General features: G+C 34.2%; 1 protein-coding gene across 2 annotated transcripts in view; it reads right to left on the bottom strand.

Annotated features, from left to right (window-relative positions):
* Positions 1–342: 342 nt before the first annotated feature.
* The window catches only part of TINAG (tubulointerstitial nephritis antigen), an 80,292-nt gene continuing 60,622 nt past the window's right edge, over positions 343–20,012 (bottom strand). Inside the window, exons 10-11 of one of the 2 annotated variants that reach the window (XM_069488107.1) lie at positions 9,405–9,450; positions 343–692 (exon numbers count right to left, since the gene is read on the bottom strand). In XM_069488107.1, the coding sequence (XP_069344208.1) occupies positions 558–692; positions 9,405–9,450 (181 nt within the window). In that variant the 3' untranslated portion in view covers positions 343–557. The remainder of the gene's footprint in view (positions 693–9,404; positions 9,451–20,012) is intronic. The other variant, XM_069488108.1, reaches the window with a different exon arrangement.

The raw sequence follows: 20,012 nt of genomic DNA, 5'->3' as shown, positions 1-20,012 counted from the left end.
TACAAGTTATGTTTAGGCAAATGAAAAGAAAAAATGTTAGCTTACTGAAAGAAGCCATTAATAATCTATGTCCACTGCTTTCAGCAAAACGTAAGCAAGGGTTTGAATTAAGACAGTGTTATTAGCTGAAAAAGAATATTATAAAGATAGCAAATTGCTGTGTTTCTAATTTGCTTTTTGTGGTCTGAAGTCCTCATTGGTCAAAGAGAAAAACCAAACCATTTCTACAAACGAGTGCTATGAACTTTTAAGACAGGTGCTACCATGCTGTTTGTGAACAACTAAAGGTGAAAAGGACACTGTCATAAGAGAAAAATAAAGACAACTTGGGAATTTTAAAAGCATTTAACCATTCTTCTGCCTTTTATTAGTGTTTTCATATAAAGGAATATAAAGAGAGCAGCAGCATAGAGCCCGGGGGTCAAACAAGGAAACAGGTGCATTCTATTAAAAGGGTGAAGAGACAAAGATTCCACTGTCACGGAGAACTGCACATTGCTAAACTTCAACATAAAGGTTTACTTAAATGCATGGCCTTAGGGAAATTTAATGACATGTTATGGTTCATCTGAACTTGTCGGTTGGCCCCAAGCTGCGATAATCAGCTTTTCAATGTCAGACTCATTTACTCCTCGAAGAATCCTGAAATAGCCGTTCTCTCCCCATGACTTTCCCCAGGAATTGGCAGCAATCTGCATTAAAAAAAAAGAAAAAGTTGAGTATCATACTTTGCTGTTTTTTAATCCTGTCTATAAAAACACAGGGAACTCATATGTAGTTTTAAATGCCTTTGACTGTTGACTACAATTATCAAGAACTTAAATATTTTCTAAATAACAGTTTTGTTATAGAGGTAATACATGCATGAGAGTTTGAAATGCCACATCAGAAAATGGTAAACAAGCCACAGTTACAGAGTGTCTGCTACGTGAATAGCCCTGTGCTCGGCACTGGAAGACCAAAGATAAATAATATATTACTTCTAATATATTAATGCAATAGTAAATACTACTATTCTGTGTTTAGGGAGCATATCATCTAATGAAGGACGACCAACATGAGACACGTGATAACACAGAAATATGCATAGGGTATTATTAAGGTCAGAAAAGGGACACCTTGCTTATTTGGATGGTTCAGGGAAGATGTTGTGGAAGAAGTGCTGCCTGGGGTGCATAGTAAAGCCTGAGCATAAATTCACCAGACCAAAAAAAAAAAAAAAAAAAGGAGGAAAAGAGATTTGGGTAATGGGAAACAGTAAAAGCATGAAACAGCATGAAGTAGTGAAATGAAATAATACAATTATTATAATTAGATCATAAGAAGGAAGCAGTGGTAGGTTCTGAGGCTGGAAGGGGAGCTAAGGACATCCACACTGAGGAAGTAGTGATGAAGATGAGAGCGAGTCGTTGAGTTGCTTGCAGCAGGAGAGCAAGGTGGGAAAATTCATATTTTGATGACATTGTCCCATCTGACATGAAGGTGATGGGTTTAAGAGGGTGGAGACAAGAGTCAGGGAGACCAACTAGTAGACTCCTGTAATTATTCAGTTGGATAACCTAACTGGCATGGGAAAAATAGAGAGAAAGTATTTGAGAAATCTTCAGAAAGTAAAATCAACAGGAATTAGAATTTTTTTTTTTTCTTTTTCTTTTTAAAATATGAGGCTAGAGTGTTGGGATAGGCCCAGAACGGCTCTCGGGTTTAAAGCTTGTGTGAATAAGTGCATGGCGGAGCAAAGGCATTAATGGAGTAGAGAGAGAATATCACAGAGGCCAAAGGGTGCACAGAAGGGAATTATTTGATTACAACTAAACAAAAGAGAAAAGCCCAGTAAATTGGAGGCTTCACAGAAGCTCACATTTACCTTACATTTACCCTACACTGGGTCTCAGATGGAAAAATTTCTTAATGTTATCTACATTGATATTCCCAAGGCGTATGGTGTTGCACTGAACTTTCACTGTTTTCTACCATGTAAGAGAGCGGCAGATTCACTCAGCATCAGACGTTGTCGTGACAACATCAGCTTTAAGAAATAGCTGATTATCATCAGCATTTCTTTTTACAACGTGGTTCTTTGCCTCCTTAATCAGCCCTGACACCTTCTAGGAGCACTCTCAGTGCTGTGTCTAAAATGATGAATTCAATTTACCACTTCAAAGATGGAATGGACTTTGAATAGCTGGAAATGAGACAGTATCAAAGTGTGTGAGAATTTTAGCAACAATGAACTAAACTAAATTCCAATTTCCATATTTTCTAGTTAGTCCATATATATATATAGAGAGAGAGAGAGAGAGAGAGGGAGAGAGAGAGATTTCAAATAAGGTTAGTCAAAACCTAAGATAAATTGTTAGGAATAGTAATACTTTAAATTCTTGAAAGTATAATATACAACACTATATCTAACTATACCTATTCTCATTCGAATGTCTAAAGATTGTTACTGCCCAAAATTTCATAATTATCTCTTTGATAAATACAGGAAAGGTATGTAAAGATTTTATAAGCAAATGTGAATTTATGTGCTAATGAGAGCTAATCATAGAATAAAGGCAACATAATTATGAACAGTGGGACTTTGTAAATTAGTGCTAAAACAGTGCACCTCAGGACATATATTTTGTTTATTAATCTTATCCTTCCTACTCTCATTTCTTCCATTTCTTCACCTATTGTATTTGTTTCTTCCAAATGCCTGAATTTGTTTGTATTTAATTATAAATTAAAGGGTGGCAACACAGAGGAGGAAATTTCTAAAGATGTAATTTTTTACCTTTTATATTGAGATCTATGATATAGTCACGTGTAAAGTGCGTTACTCTTAAGAGTACAGTTTAGTGAATTTATACATGTGTTTGTGAAGTTTATGCCTGTGTCATCTCCACTTAGACAAAGATATAAACCATTTATAGCACCCAGAAGGTCCACCATGTTGCCTTCCTGTCAACATTTACCCTCCTCTCACTCATCAGTTTTTTTTGTAATTGATCTTTATAATAACGGAATAGCACAGAATATACTCTTTGGTCCATGGCTTCTTTTGGTCAAAATAATGTTTCTGAGATTTATCATGTCAAGGCATATGTAAGAAATTAGTTCATTTTATTTATGTGTATTTTTATTGTGTCACTATAACACAATTTATCCATTTTCCTGTTGATAAACATGCTGTACATAAGTAGTTGTACCATCCACATATTTCTCATTAATACAAGAGTTGTAGTTACTCCACATCCTCACTTATACTTGGTGTTATCAATCATTTTAATTTAACCCAATCTAGTGTGTGTGCAATGGTATCTCATTGTGGTATTAATTTGCATTTCCCTGATAACTAATAATGTCGACCACATTTTCATATGTCTATTGACCATGTGGATTTTCTATTTTCTGAAGTGCCTGTTCAAGAATTTTGTCTAATATTTTATTGAGGTTTTTTTTTATCTCCCTATACATTAGTAAGCATTTCTGTGTATTCTATATGTGAATCCTTATCAGATATCTTTCCAGATAGATGGATAGATAGATGATTGATAGGTAAATTTTCTCAGTCTGTGTCTTACCTTTTCTATCTCAGAATGCCGTCTTTTGAATATTCTTATTTTAATGCAGTCTGATAATTTTTTCTCATGAAGTTTATCCATTTTATTTCCAATTTAATAAAGGTTTGCCTAATAAATATCATGAACATATTTGCGTATGTTTTCTTTGAGACACTTTATTATTTTAGGTCTATGTTCCATCTCAAATTAGTTTTGTGTATATTTTGTGAGATAGGGGTCTGGTTTATTTTTTTTCACGTGTACATAAAATTTCCGTAGCATAAGCATTGGCAAACTATAGTTTATGGACCAAATAGGGCTCATGGAGCCTTTAAAAGAGGGGCTAGAAGTCAGGAATTTTGTTTTTCCTAATGGTCTTGAAGATGTAACCTGCTATGTTGTGAGAGGATCTGTGAGAATGTCTGTCAGGGGGCCACGTGGAAGGAAATTCAAGCACCCTCTAGGACCTAAGAGTAGCCCAGTCAGCAAGAAAATGAGGACTTGGCCTCACAATCACAAGAACTAAATTCTACCAACAACCATGTGAGTTTAGAAGAGGACTTTGAGTTCCAGAAAGGAACACATCCCAATCAACCCTTGGACTACATCTTTGTGAGACCCTGAGCAGAGGATCCAGATGAGTTGGAGTTCTGACCCATGTAAACACTGAGAAAATAAATGTATATTTATGTAAGCTTCTAAATTTGTGACTTTTTTTTGCACAATAGAGTGCTAATTCAGGTACTGAATTTTATTAATGCATTTTCTGCATCAATGAGGGTAATCATGATTTTTTTTTCTCCTTGGCTCTGATAATGTGACGAATTATAATGATTGATTTTAATATTTAAAACCAACCCTGCCTTCCTAGGATGATAAACTTCAATTGGTTATGATGTGTTATCCTTTCAATATATTTCTTAGTTGTGATGGTTTGTTTAGAATTTTATGTTCATAAGAGATGTTGACCTGTAATTTTCCTTTTTTGTATTGTCAGGCTTTGGTATTGATATTATGCTGCTTCATAAAATGAGTTGTGGACTAACTGTTCCTTATTTCTATTCCCTTAAAGGGTTTGATATAAAATTGATTTTATTTTTCCCCTTCAATGTTTGGGAAAATTCACCAGTGAAGTCTTTTGGGACTGAGTTTCTTCGTGAGAGTGTTTTAAAAGGAGTCAATTTTTTCAAATCATTCCATAACTGTTTAGGCTTTCTGTTTTCATCTTGTGTGAGTTTTGATAAGTTTTCTTTGCCAATAAATTTATCCATTTCATCCATATTTTAAAATATATTGGCATAACTTTCTCATATTCTCTTATTAGTTACTTAATATCTATTGAATGTGCCGCAATGTCCCTTTGTACAGTTACTTGTTTTGTCTCTCTTTGTTTCTTTTTCAGTCTTTTTAAAAATTTGATCTTTTCAAATAATCAGTTTTTTGCCTTGTTGATTTTGTCTATTACATATCTGCTTTCTTTGCCATTGATTTCTGTTCTATATTATTTCATTCATTTTATCTTTCTTTGGGTTTGTGTTTTTAGCTTATTGAATCATTCTTTTCAACCTTTTTAAAAATGCATAAATTTTAACCTTTCTTTTTTTCTAACACATGCATTTTCTATTAAATTCAGCACTGCTTTAGCTAAAGAACAAAAGTCTTAATTTGGTATCTTCTGCACAATTTCAATCCTTTGAATTTATTGAACTTGCCATTGAACTATTGCCCAAGATATAGTCAATTTTAGCAAATATTATATTTCATGTGCACTTGAAAATGTAACTCATCAATATTTATGAATAGTATTCTATGAATTTCAATTATATAAAGCTGGTTAATAGTTTTTCCAATCATCTATATCTTTACTTACATTTTAGCTGCTATTTCTATAAGATACTATGAAGTGTTAAAATATTTGTCTATTTTTTCCGCAACTTTTGCTTTATATTTTTTGAAACTGTGTTGTTTCAGCTTTTGTTTGTCTAAAAATGTCTTAATTTTGAAGGAAATTGTCACCATGTATAAAATCCAGGTTGGTAGGTTATCTTCATCACCATTATCATTGTCATTCTTATTATTAACTATTTTTATCCAGCACTTTAACAATGTCATTCTGTTGTCTTCTACCTTCCATTTTTTTTCTGTTGAAATGTCAGCTTTCCATCAATGCTGCTTTTTGGGAAGGTAATATGTATTTTTATACTCTGTTTTTAGATTTTTCTCTTTAGTTTTTATTTCCATCTCTTTGACCATGAAATGCTTTGGTATGATTTTCTTGAATCATCCTGCTTGGAATTTATGAAGCTTCCTGAATCTTTAGGTTGATATTTTTTAGTTTTGGAAAACCTGGTCATCATGATTTTAAATATTGATTCTGCCTCATTCGCTCTCTTATCCTTTTAGAACTACAATTACATGTATGTTAAACCATTTGCTTGTGCCCCACGTGTCTCTTCACATTGTTCTGGATTTGTTTTTGTTTTCCCATGATATTTTCTTCTGTGTATTAAAAATTGGATATATTTTATTGAACTTTGTTAAGATCATTAGTCTTGTCTGCTATTTAATCGTATAGTGATTTCTTAATCTCAAACGTTGCATTTGTGAATTCAAGAACTCATTTTGTTGTTTCTTATAGATTGAAATTCTCTATCTTTTCCTCCATATTTTCCTTAATGCTTTTTTGTAATGGTTATTTTAAAGCTACATCTAAAGTATCATTCATTGCTTCTATAGAATTTTTCTTTTCCCTTGATTATATGTCAATTTTTCTGCTTTACTTGTCTCATAATTTTTAAATGTATCACAAGTGATGTGATAAGAGCCAATGGAATTTTTCTACACAGGTATGCTGGATATTTTGTTATAGCAACTATAGAGAATAGAATTGGAATTATTTTCCACGAAAGAAAGTTACCTCGTTTTTCTTTTAGAAATATATGATAAGGAACTGATCGCCTCAATCTAGACACTCAGTCAGGAATTGAGTTGAATCAGGGCTGCAAAGAAGCTTTTGTTAAGCTCAGTCCATGCCTGGTTTCAAATATGTCAAGGGCTATACTTATTAAGTGTTTGTGTCCGTCTCTGTTGGGAGGGAACTTTCCCCAGGCTTTGCAGTGCTGCAGAAGATTTCACTCTGCCTTTCCGTCTCTCCACAGAAAATCTTCTCCATATTCAGCTCTCATTTTTTAAAAAATACAAGTTTGAGAAATTCTGCTATTATTTTCTATTTAGTGGAATTTATGGCTTGCTACTATCTATTACATTTTACTCAGTAGTGGAAGCCATCCAATTATTTTTATTATAACAATAAGCCTACATTGTAGGCCTATTTATAAATATTTTGAAACATCCATATATAATTATAAGAAAATAACACTTCGCTAGATTTCTCAGTGCTCTTGAAAACAGTCCTAGCTTCCTGACCCACAAAAAATGTATTTAATATAAACATAGGGAATGTTTGCTTTCACTTCTCCCACAAATATTTTACTCTTCACATACCGTGAGAATTAAATCTGTAGCCATTTGTCTAGTTAATTGATAGATCTGAAGGGATAATAAAACTTCTCTTATCTCCTAAGGAGGGCCAAAGAGTTAAAGCACAAAGTCCTAAATTAAGCCCCAAGGTGCCAGAAGTACTCCTTCAGTATTTACAGGCCAAAAGGGATGAAGTCCAGCATTTAGAGACAGTATCTGGTGTTTATCTGGTCCTTAGAAAGACATGTTCATATTCCTAAAGGTTAGGGTAAGAAAACAGAATTCTATCCATCTCATCTTAACGGAATAAAAGTTTTTTCTTTCCTTTCAGGAAAGGAGGAATCTGCCTATTTCTGTCCTGTATATGAATGAAGAAAATCCATTGTTCTTTGTTCCTCGTATATGGGATTTAAACTGCTACCTGTGTAGAAAAATTCCATCGGCTCTTAACATATCACCTGTAAGACTAAAGTGTGGGGGACCCATGCTGTGACACTTCAGTGTTACCCTGGCTGTTGATTTGGTTGTGAATTTCAATTTAAAACTTTTTGCTTCTAACCCAGTTGTCCTATGGCATATGTGTGTGTGTGTATATATATATATATATATATATGAAAAGATCTCAGATTCTTCACAATTCTTTATAAAATGTACAACTATACTTAAAGATTTCATATATCAATGAAACCACTATAAAGTTTTACATGAAATAAAAATTATTTTAATGACTTGGCTAGCTTTTCCTGAATACATAGATTGCAGTTATTCATTCACTCATTTAATGACTGTTGTTTACATTTCCACTATGTACCAGTCACTGTACTTTGCCCTTGGAATACGTTAGTAAATACGGCAAATATGATTGTGGCTGCAGATGAGTATACCAATTAATGGAGAAAAAGACTAAAAAAATGGGCAATTTAGTAAAATATTATAAATTTCAGTCTGATACTTGTATTTCTACCAATTACATTCAACAATTTATCCAAAAGAATCACAGCAGAAAGAAATCCTGCCAATACCCCCATGAAAAAAATTTTCTGAGAAAATTTTTGATAAGTAGTAAGTTCAGAGTTGAGAGTAACTACAACAAAACTAGTTTAAAAGGATAGTGTGCATGTATGTGCTGAATATATGAGAATGAGTGAGTATAAATACAGGCATATGTGTGTGAATGTGTGTCCATGTGTACCTGTACACCACCTGTGGGGCCATAGGGTGGAAATGATCAGGTTGAGGATGAGGGGACCACAAAACATTTTCTTCTGCATATTCATTCATATTCATTCAACAAATAGCCATCAAGTGCTATGTGCTAAGAACTGTTGAGTTAAATACGCTAATCAAAGAACTTGCTTTCATCTCTAAATTTTATATTGTTGTGAGATAGAATAACTATTCAAATTTATTTAATCAAAATCCCACACAGAAACTTAATTGTAAGTATTCAAATAACGTATCTTCCTTCACAATTTATTTATTTTAACTATTGGACATTAATGTTAATTGTTGGCAATTTTGAGTTTTATTTTAATAAGGAAAATGATATTTCTAAAAAGCTCAATACAAAGAACAACTCCTCTACCTAAAAGCACAATACCTACATATATCAAAAGACAAATACAAGGTATGACCACATACCTGAGTGCCTTATGAAGAAATCTACCAGAAGTCACTTGGATGAGTATAAGTCCTAATACCTAGTATTTTGTAAGCTATAATATGCCTTCTACTGTGTACATTCAGTTTTAAATTCCATGATAAGTATTAACCTAGACTTTATTCTATTTCTGCAAAAAAAAAGTATATAATATTAGGACTTGGGACAATTGACCAAATTCATTATAATAAATAAACTGAATATTTGAGGTAATATGTTCTGATCTTCTTCAAATTGTATTTTTACTTATAACTTTCAATAATTTTTGAGACTAGACATTGGCTCTTTCTCCATAAAGACATATGCTCTATTATAATTATGGAAAAAAAAAACCTTAACCTCTAGAAAAAAATATATATATATGATACTAGCATAAAGAAAGCATCCAAGTTGTTTGACATATACACATATATGGGATTGTCTAAGCATCACCTTAAATTTAATATAGATGATAATAAAACAAAAAGTTGTCCTGTTGATCCTCAATGTGAAAAAAATAGTTATTCTTCTTTTATAATTTGAGATAATAAGAGTTGAATAAACTATTACTACGATATAAATAATTATAAGTTTTGTGTTGGAAAAAACACCAATGTTATGAACAATATAACAGTAAATTAGGATGTGACTAAATAATACTGTACAGGAAGCAGAGGAACAGAAGGTTGCAAAATATTCACGTCACAGTAGAAATTCAAGAGGAAAGAGTTACATACCCAAAATTTTTCTTTCCGCCCTTGTGCTCCTCTCAGTGTGCCCCATCTACAATTAATAACAATATTAAATATTAGTGTGGCTAAAAATATTTGATTTACATCTTCAGAAAATGCAGATTATTGTCATTCCTATATCTTTTGCATTTTTCATTTGTGCCACCCTGTTTTACAATGGAATTGTCATCACTGCCATACAGAAATGTGCTTGTACAGTTGTTTTCTTCATATAACATAATTTATGTGGCAAGAATAGACTCATGTATATCCAAATAGCTTCAAATCAAACTCATTGACTAAAGGAGAGAAATACTGATGCAACTGGGGTACAGAGGTTTTAAAGTACTTAAAGATACCTCTCCTCCTTATATCTAGCCCTCTGAAACTCTACCTTAAATGACATAAGCTAAAAATTTCCAAGACTACTGATAAAAACCAAAATGGAAATACAAATAATTTTTAGATGAGGAATTTTATGTAAAAATATTCATATACACGTTAGTTTTTAAAGTGGCTTTGTACCTAACATGGAATTTCTGTATATACATGTACATATGGAAATCAAATACTGTTTTCCCAATACTGTTCCATTTTCAATGTAACACATGAGAGCTCATAAAAGACCTGAACTTATAATATCTCTCTCTTTTTTTTTTTTTTTTTTTTTTTTACTAAACCCAGTGAGGTAGGTATTATTAACATGTTCTGTTTACTGAGATAATGGAGACTTGTCCAAGATCAAGCACTGGGAAATACTGAGCCAAGACTATGAATCTCATGTTCTTCTTAATATATTATTTTTCTCTTATAAACAATAGAATCTCCAGCTGCCGTGTGTTCTGAACAACATTAGTTTTAGGGGAAGAAAGCACACTGAGTACTGTTTTCAGGTAATTTGATGGATTGTGAGAATACAATTAGTTCTGCCCATTTGTCACCCCATTAACCTATATATAATATCCAAAATTCTAACATCAGAGCTCCTTTAAGCTAAATTATGGTCTGTCATTACACAACAAACATTCCTAGGAGAGATACAAATATGTTGTTTAAATATTTTCCAACACGTCAGTTTGCAGAAGGCTGTTTTCATTAGGGCACAGAATAGAACAATGGTACAATAGTATGGAGGTATTGTCTAAAGAGGACAGGTTTATGGTAGGGCCTTTAGGGCACTCAAGAAAATATATAATGTATTTGGATCCTTTGGCATGAGAATGAGGGAAGAAGAAGTGATTTGGGGTTGGGAAAACTCTAAGGAAAAATTTTACTTTCTCTCATTCCTGATAGAGGTGCGGAGTGGTAATTGCACGGATTGGTATCTCTTTTTGTTCCCTGCTGCACATGGTGTGCACTGTTTCAAATGTTCTGGGTGGTTTACTATGTAAGTTAAAACTAATTCAATTTCCAAAACCATTTCGCAGTTTTATAATTGCATTTATATTCTTATAACTTTTCTTTAAAAAGGTATCAACACTGAAAAAATTTACCAATCATAAGTGTCCCAAAATATTCAAAGGCCATTACCTGTTTCAAGTGGTAGAGCACATATGAAATCACTAATCACTCATTTTCTATTTTATTTATTTATTTATTCATTTATTTTTTATTTCAGCATCTTACGGAGGTACAAATGTTAAGGTTACATATACTGGTTTTGCCCCACCCAAATCAGAGCTTCAAGCCTGTCCATCCCTCCGACAATACGTACCCCACCCATTAGGTGTGAATATACTCATCCCCCCCTCACCTCCCACCTGCCCAACAATGATGAATGTTACTACTATATGTGCACATAACTGTTGATCAGTTAATACCAATTTGATAGTGATTACGTGTGGTGCTTGTTTTTCAATTCTTGTGATACTTCACTTAGTAGAATGGGCTCCAGCTCTATCTAGGATAATATAAAAGGTGCTAGGTCACCATTGTTTTTTGTGGCTGAGTAGAACTCCATGGTATACGTACAGCACATTTTATTAATCCACTCATGTTTTTATGGGCACTTGAGTTGTTTCCACATCTTTGCAATTGTGAATTGTGCTGCTATAAACATTCTAGTGCAGATGTCTTTTTAATAGAATGTCTTTTGCTCCTTTGGGTAGATGTCTAGTAATGGGATTGCTGGATCAAATGGTAGTTCTACTTGTAGCTCTTTGAGGTATCTCCATGTTACTTTCCACAGAGATTGTACTAGTTTGCAGTCCCACCAGCAGTGTATGAGTGTTCCTATCTCTCTGCACCCATGCCAATATTTATTGTTTTGGGACTTTTTGATAAAAGCCATTCTCACTGGAGTTAAGTGATATCTCGTTGTGGTTTTGATTTGCATTTCCCTGATGATTAGAGATGTTGAGCATTTTTAATATGTTTGTTGGCCATTAGTCTGTCTTCTTTTGAAAAGTTTCTGTTCATGTCCTCTACCCACTTTTTAATGGGGTTGTTTTTTTCTTGCTGATTTCCTGAGCTCTATATAGATTTTAGTTATCAGCCCTTCATCAGATGTGTAGCATGTGAATATTTTCTCCCATTCTGCAGGTTGTCTGTTTGCTCTCGTGATAGTCTCCCTGGCTTTGCAGGAGCTTTTTAATTGGATCAGGTCCCATTTATTTATTTTTGTTGTTGTTGTGATTGCCTTTGGGGTATTCTTCATAAATTCTTTCCCTAGGCCAATGTCTAAAAGAGTTTTTCCAACATTTTCTTCTAGAATTCTTACAGTTTCATGCCTTAGGTTTAAGTCTGTTAACCACCATTAGTAGATTTTTGTGAGAGGTGAGAGATGCCGATCCTGTTTCAGTCTTCTCCGTGTGGCTATCCAATTTTCCCAGCATCATTTATTGAATAAAGATTATTTTCCCCAGTGTATGTTTTTGTCTACTTTGTCAAAGATTAGATGGCTATATGAGGATGGTTTTATATTTGGGTTCTCCATTCTATTCCATTGGTCTATGTTTCTGTTCTTGTGCCAGTAGCATGCTGTTTTAGTTACTATAGGCTTGTAGTATAGCTTGAAGTCTGGTAAATTGATGCCTCCCAATGTTTTCTTTTTGCTTAAGATTGCTTTTGCTATACAGGGTCTTCTCTGGTTCCATACAAAGCATAGAATTATTTTTTCTAGATCTGCGAAAAATGATGTTGGTATTCTAATAGGGATTGCATTGAATCTGTAGATCACTTTAGGTAGTATAGACATTTTAACAATGTTGATTCTGCCAACCCATGAGCATGGTGTGGTTTTCCACCTGTTTACATCCTCTGCTATTTTCTTCTTTACTGTTTCATAGTTCTGCCTGTAGAGATCTTTCATCTCCTTAGTTAAATATATTTCTAGTTATTTTATTTTCTTTGTTGCAATTGAAGCAGCAATAAAAAATACCTTCCTAAAAGGAAAAAAGAAAAGTCCCAGACCAGATGATTTCATACCCAAATTTTACCAGACCTACAAAGAAGAACTGGTGCCTATCCTGGAGAAATTATTCCACAACATTGAGAAGGAAGGAATCCTCCCCAACATGTATTATGAAACCAAGGTCAAACTGATACCAAAACCAGGAAAGTATGCAACAAAAAAAGAAAACTACAGACCAACACCCTTTATGAACATATATCCAAAAATTCTCAACAAAATTCTAGCAAACTTATTTCAGGTGCTTATCAAAAAAAATAATATATCACAAACAAGGGGGCTTCATCCCAGAGATGCAGGAGATGGTTCAACATATGCAAATGTATAAATGTAATTCAACACACAAATAGAAGTAAATATAAAGACCATATGATACTCTCAATAGATGAAGAAAAAGCATTTGACAAAATTCAGCACCCTTTTATGACAAAAACGCTTAACAAAATAGACACAGATGGGACTTACCAAAAAATGCTAAAGGCCATATATGACAAACCCACTGTCAATGTCATACTGAATGGGGAAAAATTGAAAGCATTTCCGCTTAGAACTGGAACCAGACAAGGTTGCCCTGTATCACCACTTGTATTCAACATAGTGCTGGAAGTCCTAGCCAGAGCAACCAGACAAGAGAAGAAAATCAATGGCATCCAAATGGGGGCAGAAGAGGTCAAACTATTGCTCTTTGCTGATGATGTTATCTTATATCTAGAAAACTCCAAAGATCCTGCTATGACACTACTGGAATTGATAAACAAATTCAGCAAAGTCTCATGTTACAAAATCAATGTACAGAAATCAGTAGCATTCCTGTATGCCAACAACAGTCAAACTGAGAATCATTTTCTATTTATTTACAAATGATAACCATCACAACAATCTCAGAAAGACTTTAGCACTCAAACTTCCTTTCAGATGGTCTGGCTACCAGTTATGTTAGCTATTTACATAAAATACAAAATCCAAGTCTAAATCAGAAGAATCTAAGGAACCATTTAACTCTGACATTACACAAGTAGGGGAGGGACCCAATATCTGAGATTCCCTCAGATATGGTAAGAAGTTGGAGACAGTCCTGCTTAAGCCTCCAAAGATAGAACTCCCAATCAAGAAAGAGGTATCCAGGCCTGACAAACTTGACTTGGTAATGAAGTCTTGATCAAAGAGAAGAGTAGCTATTGAGGGTATAATTTTTTTCTCTGTCACTCACATCTGTTCAAGCTCAGTTCCCATACTGGACTCTACTGAGTTTGGAGTTGGGGAAAAGGCAAGTCAGACTTTTTTATTAAAACCTAAAAAAGCCATTTCACTACAAACTCCTTATATTTTGTAAAACACTGTAATAACACTAAAATAGCGGGTAACACCAATAATGATAAAGGTTTCTTTCTCACTTTGTAAGATCTTTCAAACTTTTTGAGCTCCAGTGCATTGAGGATTGTAGATGGGAGGACAAAGTAGTATTTAATAGAAGAAATAGAAAAGACATATAAGAAAAATATACCATACCATAAGTACCACATGTATTAATATACTATTTGAAATGCTGCTAGGGACTCTCAGAAATATTGAGGCAGTGTTTTGAGGGATGAAGATCCACAATTGCATATGGGGTTAAGAGTCAGCAAAATAATAACTACACATAATTCTATTACCACAGGTTGGAGGCTAAGTTTAAGGAAACAGAACATTTCCTCACAAAAAGAAAAAAATACTTCAGAATGTAGTCATATAATTTTTCTTATTCTAGTATCACTGAATAAATTAAATGTGAAATAAACTGCCTTAATTTGGAGACTTTCAAAAAATACAAATACAATCCTACTTTTGTTCAATTGCCAATATTTTTATTATTTCCAATATATTTCGTTATGATTATCCAAACAATAGTTTCAATGATATAAAAGATAGAAATAATTCTTATCTTGCAGATCTATCAACTCTTTGCAGATGTTGTTAATTTCTTTTCAAGAAGCATGTTTATTATAACTTTAAGACGCTTATTTAAAACACCAGTCATTTTAAACCCAGAGACAATACCAGCATTCAGATTGGTATAAGCCTTCTCAAAATAGGCAGCAAAACAAATCAATCGAGTCATCAACCAGAGGTGAGAGAGGAAAAGAAAAGTAATGCAGCTGAGTCTAATAGTTTCAGAGACTAAGATGCTTGTGAAAGAGAAACTTAAACAAAATGTGTTAACCTTTATGCAAAATTCAAATGGAAAGAAAATACCATACACAGAAAAATATCACCACAGAAGCTATTGTGCAGCTCACATATGTTATAGCCTCTGCGTCAAATGACATGCACGGTCCATCCATCACAGGATTTAATATTCCCACTGTGACCATCAGCTTTCTTGTCTCTCCTCTATCTTGTCTAGACGGTTCCTAAGATGGTAATCAAATACTCACAGAGTTACAACAGGGTGTTGCAAAGGAATAGACCTGTGGGTTGTTTTATAAATATCCCCTGCTCTGAGAGGCTGGAAAAAATCACTTTGCCCCAGGTGATTTCCCATTGGTATTATAGCAAATTCATGTGGTTAAAACTTTTATCTGCACAAAGATAAGGGTTAACTAGTGCAAAGCAAGAAGACCACTCATGTTATTCACTTATAGGAGAGAATTTCTCTCTTCTTGATCTACAGAGGGCATTTTTTCCTAATGTACATTCCTGAGTTATGTTACTATGCTTTTGCTTGCCATTATACCAATAGACTAAAAATTCTAGAAATATGCCTAGATTTTTACAAATGTCCTCTTATAATTCAATGGCTGTCTTTGAGGACATGAGACTCTTCATTACATTTATATTTTCTCTAAATATAACTATGTATACTCTGTTTTCATATATATATACACACATATATATCTTCATTTTAAGGATTATTTACAAACATTTGTTTAGACAGACCAGAACCTTACTCTGCAGAGGTTGTTTTCATAACCTTGCTAGAACAGTAGTAGCTTCACAACTTTGAGAGATCTTAATACTGGCTTTTCTTGCTGCAAGTGAACCTACTTAATTTGAACTTTATACAGCTCTTTTGAATTTTTTTCTACTTCATTAAATTAAATTATTTCAATTATTTGTTAAGACTCATTAATACTTCTTTTCTCTCAAAATTTAGTGACGCCTGGGAAAATGCTGATTTTGAAAATATCTGAGCAGCTCTTAGTCCATGTGCCACATTCCCTGAGGATGCCTGAGAATGCTACCTGAGCTCTCACGCCTCCCGGCGTTGTCTATGATGACATCTCTCACTCAATGCATTGATCATGCAAGTTCTTCCTTCAGGATTCATCTTACATACTCACTTTTCAGAAGTTTTAGAAACACTACTTTTTTATATAATACGAAAAGTGTTTATGGGAAGTCCATAAATTTTCTGCAGAGTAAGATATCTTTTATTCCCATAAAAAATGGTATTAGATTTTGTATTATGCATGTTCTCTTTAAAAGGAACGTTGTTATTTTCAGAAAACTGTGCTGAACAATACTAAATTTCTTAAAATGCTATATTAAGCTATGTCTAAATAGTAAAATTATTGGAACTGAACAATTTGGATAAGATTTTAAATGGTAATTTTTTTCTCTCCCTTGGTTTTAGTAGATTTTGCCACTGAGGTTCATATACTCAGTGGTGGTCAGATTAGACGTAGTAAATAAGAAAGTTTTAAAGATATAATTTTATTAAAGTAATATTGACTCTTAAATATTCTTACAAATATTTCTCTTTTTTTTCTTTCTGGAGACAGAGTCTTACTCTGTCACCTGGGGTAGAGTGCAGTGGCATCATCATAGCTCACTGCAACCTCAAACTCCTGGTCTCAAGTGATCCTCCTGCCTCAGCCTCTTGAGTAGTTGGGACTAGAGGCATGCACCACCATGCCCAACTAATGTTTTAATTATTTTTTCTAGAGATGGGGTCTTGCTATATTGCCCAGGCTGATCTTGAATTCCTGGCCTTAAGTGATCCTCCCACCTCGGACTTCCAAAGTGCTGGGATTACAGGTGTGAGCCACCACGCCTGGCCTATATTCTTATAAATATTTCTTTTAAGGGAAACAGAATCTCTTCTGTACTTCATCCATTAATTTCTGCCTTTATTCAGCAAAATACTATTTAGCCCCAAAAGACACATCTTTTGTTTTCAAGAAGCTGAAAATCTAATGGGAATGATGTCAGGGAAACAAGAATACAAATAATTAGAATTCTCTAAGTGCCACTTTTAAAGAAGCATATTTTGAAAATTTCTACAAGTTACAGATGAAGAAATTAAGTGTCTGCCAAGGGCAAAGATGACTTCCTTCACAGAGTTCAGCAGGAATTTCTCCTTGAAATGGGAGTATAGAACTTTAGGCGCAATAAGCAAGTATGAAGTCACAAACCTCATGTCAGCCTCTTCTGAGAGCAGCACTTGGTCAAGTGTCACTGGAAAACAGTGATAGGAGTGGTGGGGAGGCAAGTCAGGCAGGCAAGTGTGGTTCAGGCCAAAAAGAGCACCGTGGCTACCATGCTTATCATTTACAAAGTTGGTGATAAAGGGTCATCCGAAAATGGGATAAGATATGATCTGGATTATCTTTTAGAAGGACAACTCTGGTGTTAGTGTGAGACATTGTTTCCAGGGGGAGCAGGCTAGATGCAAAAGATGAATGTTGTAATTTAAGCAAGAAATAATGAAATTCAGAATAAGAAAGTAAGACCAATACAGCGAATACTGTTTATTCTTTTAACAGTTATATTGCCAACACCTCAGCTGGTGACTATCACATAGTTGATCCTAAACAGTTATGTGTTGAGTGAATTGAAGTATACTGGGAATGAGAACGAACAGGAGTGCTCAAATTTAAGAGCTACCCAGGAAGTAAAAGTGAGGGAATTTATTGGCCAATTTCTATGGACAAAAAAGGAGAAGAAAGAGTAAAGGTTAACTCCAGGATTTCAAGGTCGAATGAATAGGTACCTCAAACGTGCATGACTATCGGAGCACCTCACATCATATAGAGATGTGTTCCTAAGGGTCAGGTTGATTTATCATCACCTAAGACTGTAACTACAGAATTGCTTCACCTTCTTTTGGCTTTCCTCTACTGACAGTGGTTCTGGATATAAACCTTTAAATTCACAGCTTTTCTGGGTTTCTGACATGCAACAAACCTAAAAACCAAGACAAGATGATTGTCAAAAGAAGTTCTGAAAGAGCCTTTCTGCAGAATGAGGAATTCTTCTGGGATGAGGATAATTCTTTCCTAACTCACACGTTAAGATCTCCTTTGCTTAAGAATCAGACACTTTAAAGCCAGTCTCACATCCATCTTAGAATCTGGAGTTATGAGAATAAGAAAAAAAAGTTTTATTTTATTGTGATGGTAGGTATACTAAACTGTAGCAGAATCACCCAGACAAAAGTGTTGCAATGCTTCTGAAGATTTGCTAGTTCTGAGGTCTCAGCATGTGCCCAATAGACTGAAAATAGGAATTCAAATTTCTGCTTTCTTGGCAAACCAATTCTGTATTAGTAAATACAGATCCAGACAGATAAAAAACAGTTTCTAAATAGTGGACATGTAAAGAAATTTATGCAGTACTGCCTACCTTCACAGGAAATTTTGGAGCAAACAGGGAACAAATACACCATTGAGCCTGATATGGAACTCCAACCATTCTTATTAAGGGAAATGAAAGTCAGATAGGATAAAAGGATAAAGAAACAGATGGACTCCAAGTCAATAACAATGATATATGCCTACTCTGGATATAGGATTTTGCTTTTAGAGGTAGGACTGCAGATAGAGTCTCAGCTCCCTTTACACTATGATTTGAAGGATAACTGCAGTAAGAATAAGGCAAAGATTTGCAGGCTTTTATTTTCTTATGTTCTACCGGAGACATTTAGGAACTTCATTTTTTTTTTTAAAGAGCTCATGCCTAGTGAGTGTAGCAGTGTAGGATATGATATGGAGATATCAGAAAGTTCTAATTAATGCTAGTCAATAAAGATAGACTTCATGGGAAATCCAAATGAAATGAGGGCATTCCCCACCACACCTTCATTTTCTGCTTAAGCCATAATGTGATCAAGCCAGGGTTCGCTAAATCTAAGATCAGGTACTTTATTGATATATTCTGCCAAGAAGCTACAATTTTATTATACATTGGGGAAGCAGATGGAGATTTATGAAAGATCATTTTTGCATGAAAATCTCAGATGATCATGTGCACCTAATGATAATCAATCATCCAAACAATACTGCACAACGCCTACCATATTCTTTATCTTCCCATATCCTAACATATCAGGAAGCAAAAAGGTTGCAAGTGTAATATCACATGTAATTTGACCTATAAAAATAAGTGTAGAGCAAATTGATGAAAGGTTGTGCCCAGTTTATTATCTTGTCTGAATGGTCTGCTGTATAACTGAGAAAACTATCCTTCTGCATTTACTATATTGACAGAAAATGTGTTAAAATGTCCACAACCATGTGAAATGTCCTGGGGAAAGGGAGAACAGAGACCAAAATCATCCATCACTATCAACAGCAATTAATTAGGGCAATATCTTAAGAAGAGAAACGTTAAGAAAAAACTTTATCTCTTTGAGATTAGGAATAGAAATGGCTTTTTACCTTCGCATAGAATCTTAGCACACTAGAAGGAGACTTGGAGCTTGTAGCATATTCCAAGTGTTGGCCAGCTATGACTCACAGGCTAAATCTAGACTGATGCTTGTTTTTGTAAATAAAAGTTTATGGAATATTCATGCTCATTCATTTACATATTGTCTATGTTTGCTAATAGCAGAGTTGAGTAGCCAAGACCATATGGCCCACAAAACTAATGATTCCAGTTTAATATCTTTATTTCATAGATAGGGAACTGCAGCCCAAAGAGGTTCAGTAACATTTCACGATCATATGGCTAAGTGGCTAAATTGTCGCTAGTGTCTAAGAAGCAATTAATAACACAAGCAATAAAAAGTAGGGCTAGGAGAAGGCAGAAAAAGGTGAAATCACTTCGAGCTATGGAAAGGCATGATGGACCTCGAATAATCTATAGAAGATGGCAGGGGAAATGAAGGTATATCTGAGAGATAAGAGCATGAAATAATGTAAGGAGTTGGCCTTCCTGTATTCATAGAGAAATCATGAAAGTTTCGGAAGAAGGAGCATTATAGGCAGCCACAGAAAGAT

Source organism: Eulemur rufifrons, chromosome 15, assembly GCF_041146395.1.
Source record: "Eulemur rufifrons isolate Redbay chromosome 15, OSU_ERuf_1, whole genome shotgun sequence".
NCBI classification, from domain to species: Eukaryota; Metazoa; Chordata; class Mammalia; order Primates; family Lemuridae; genus Eulemur; species Eulemur rufifrons.
The sequence above is the reverse complement of the archived record's forward strand: the minus strand, read 5'-3'. Positions and strand labels throughout refer to the sequence as shown.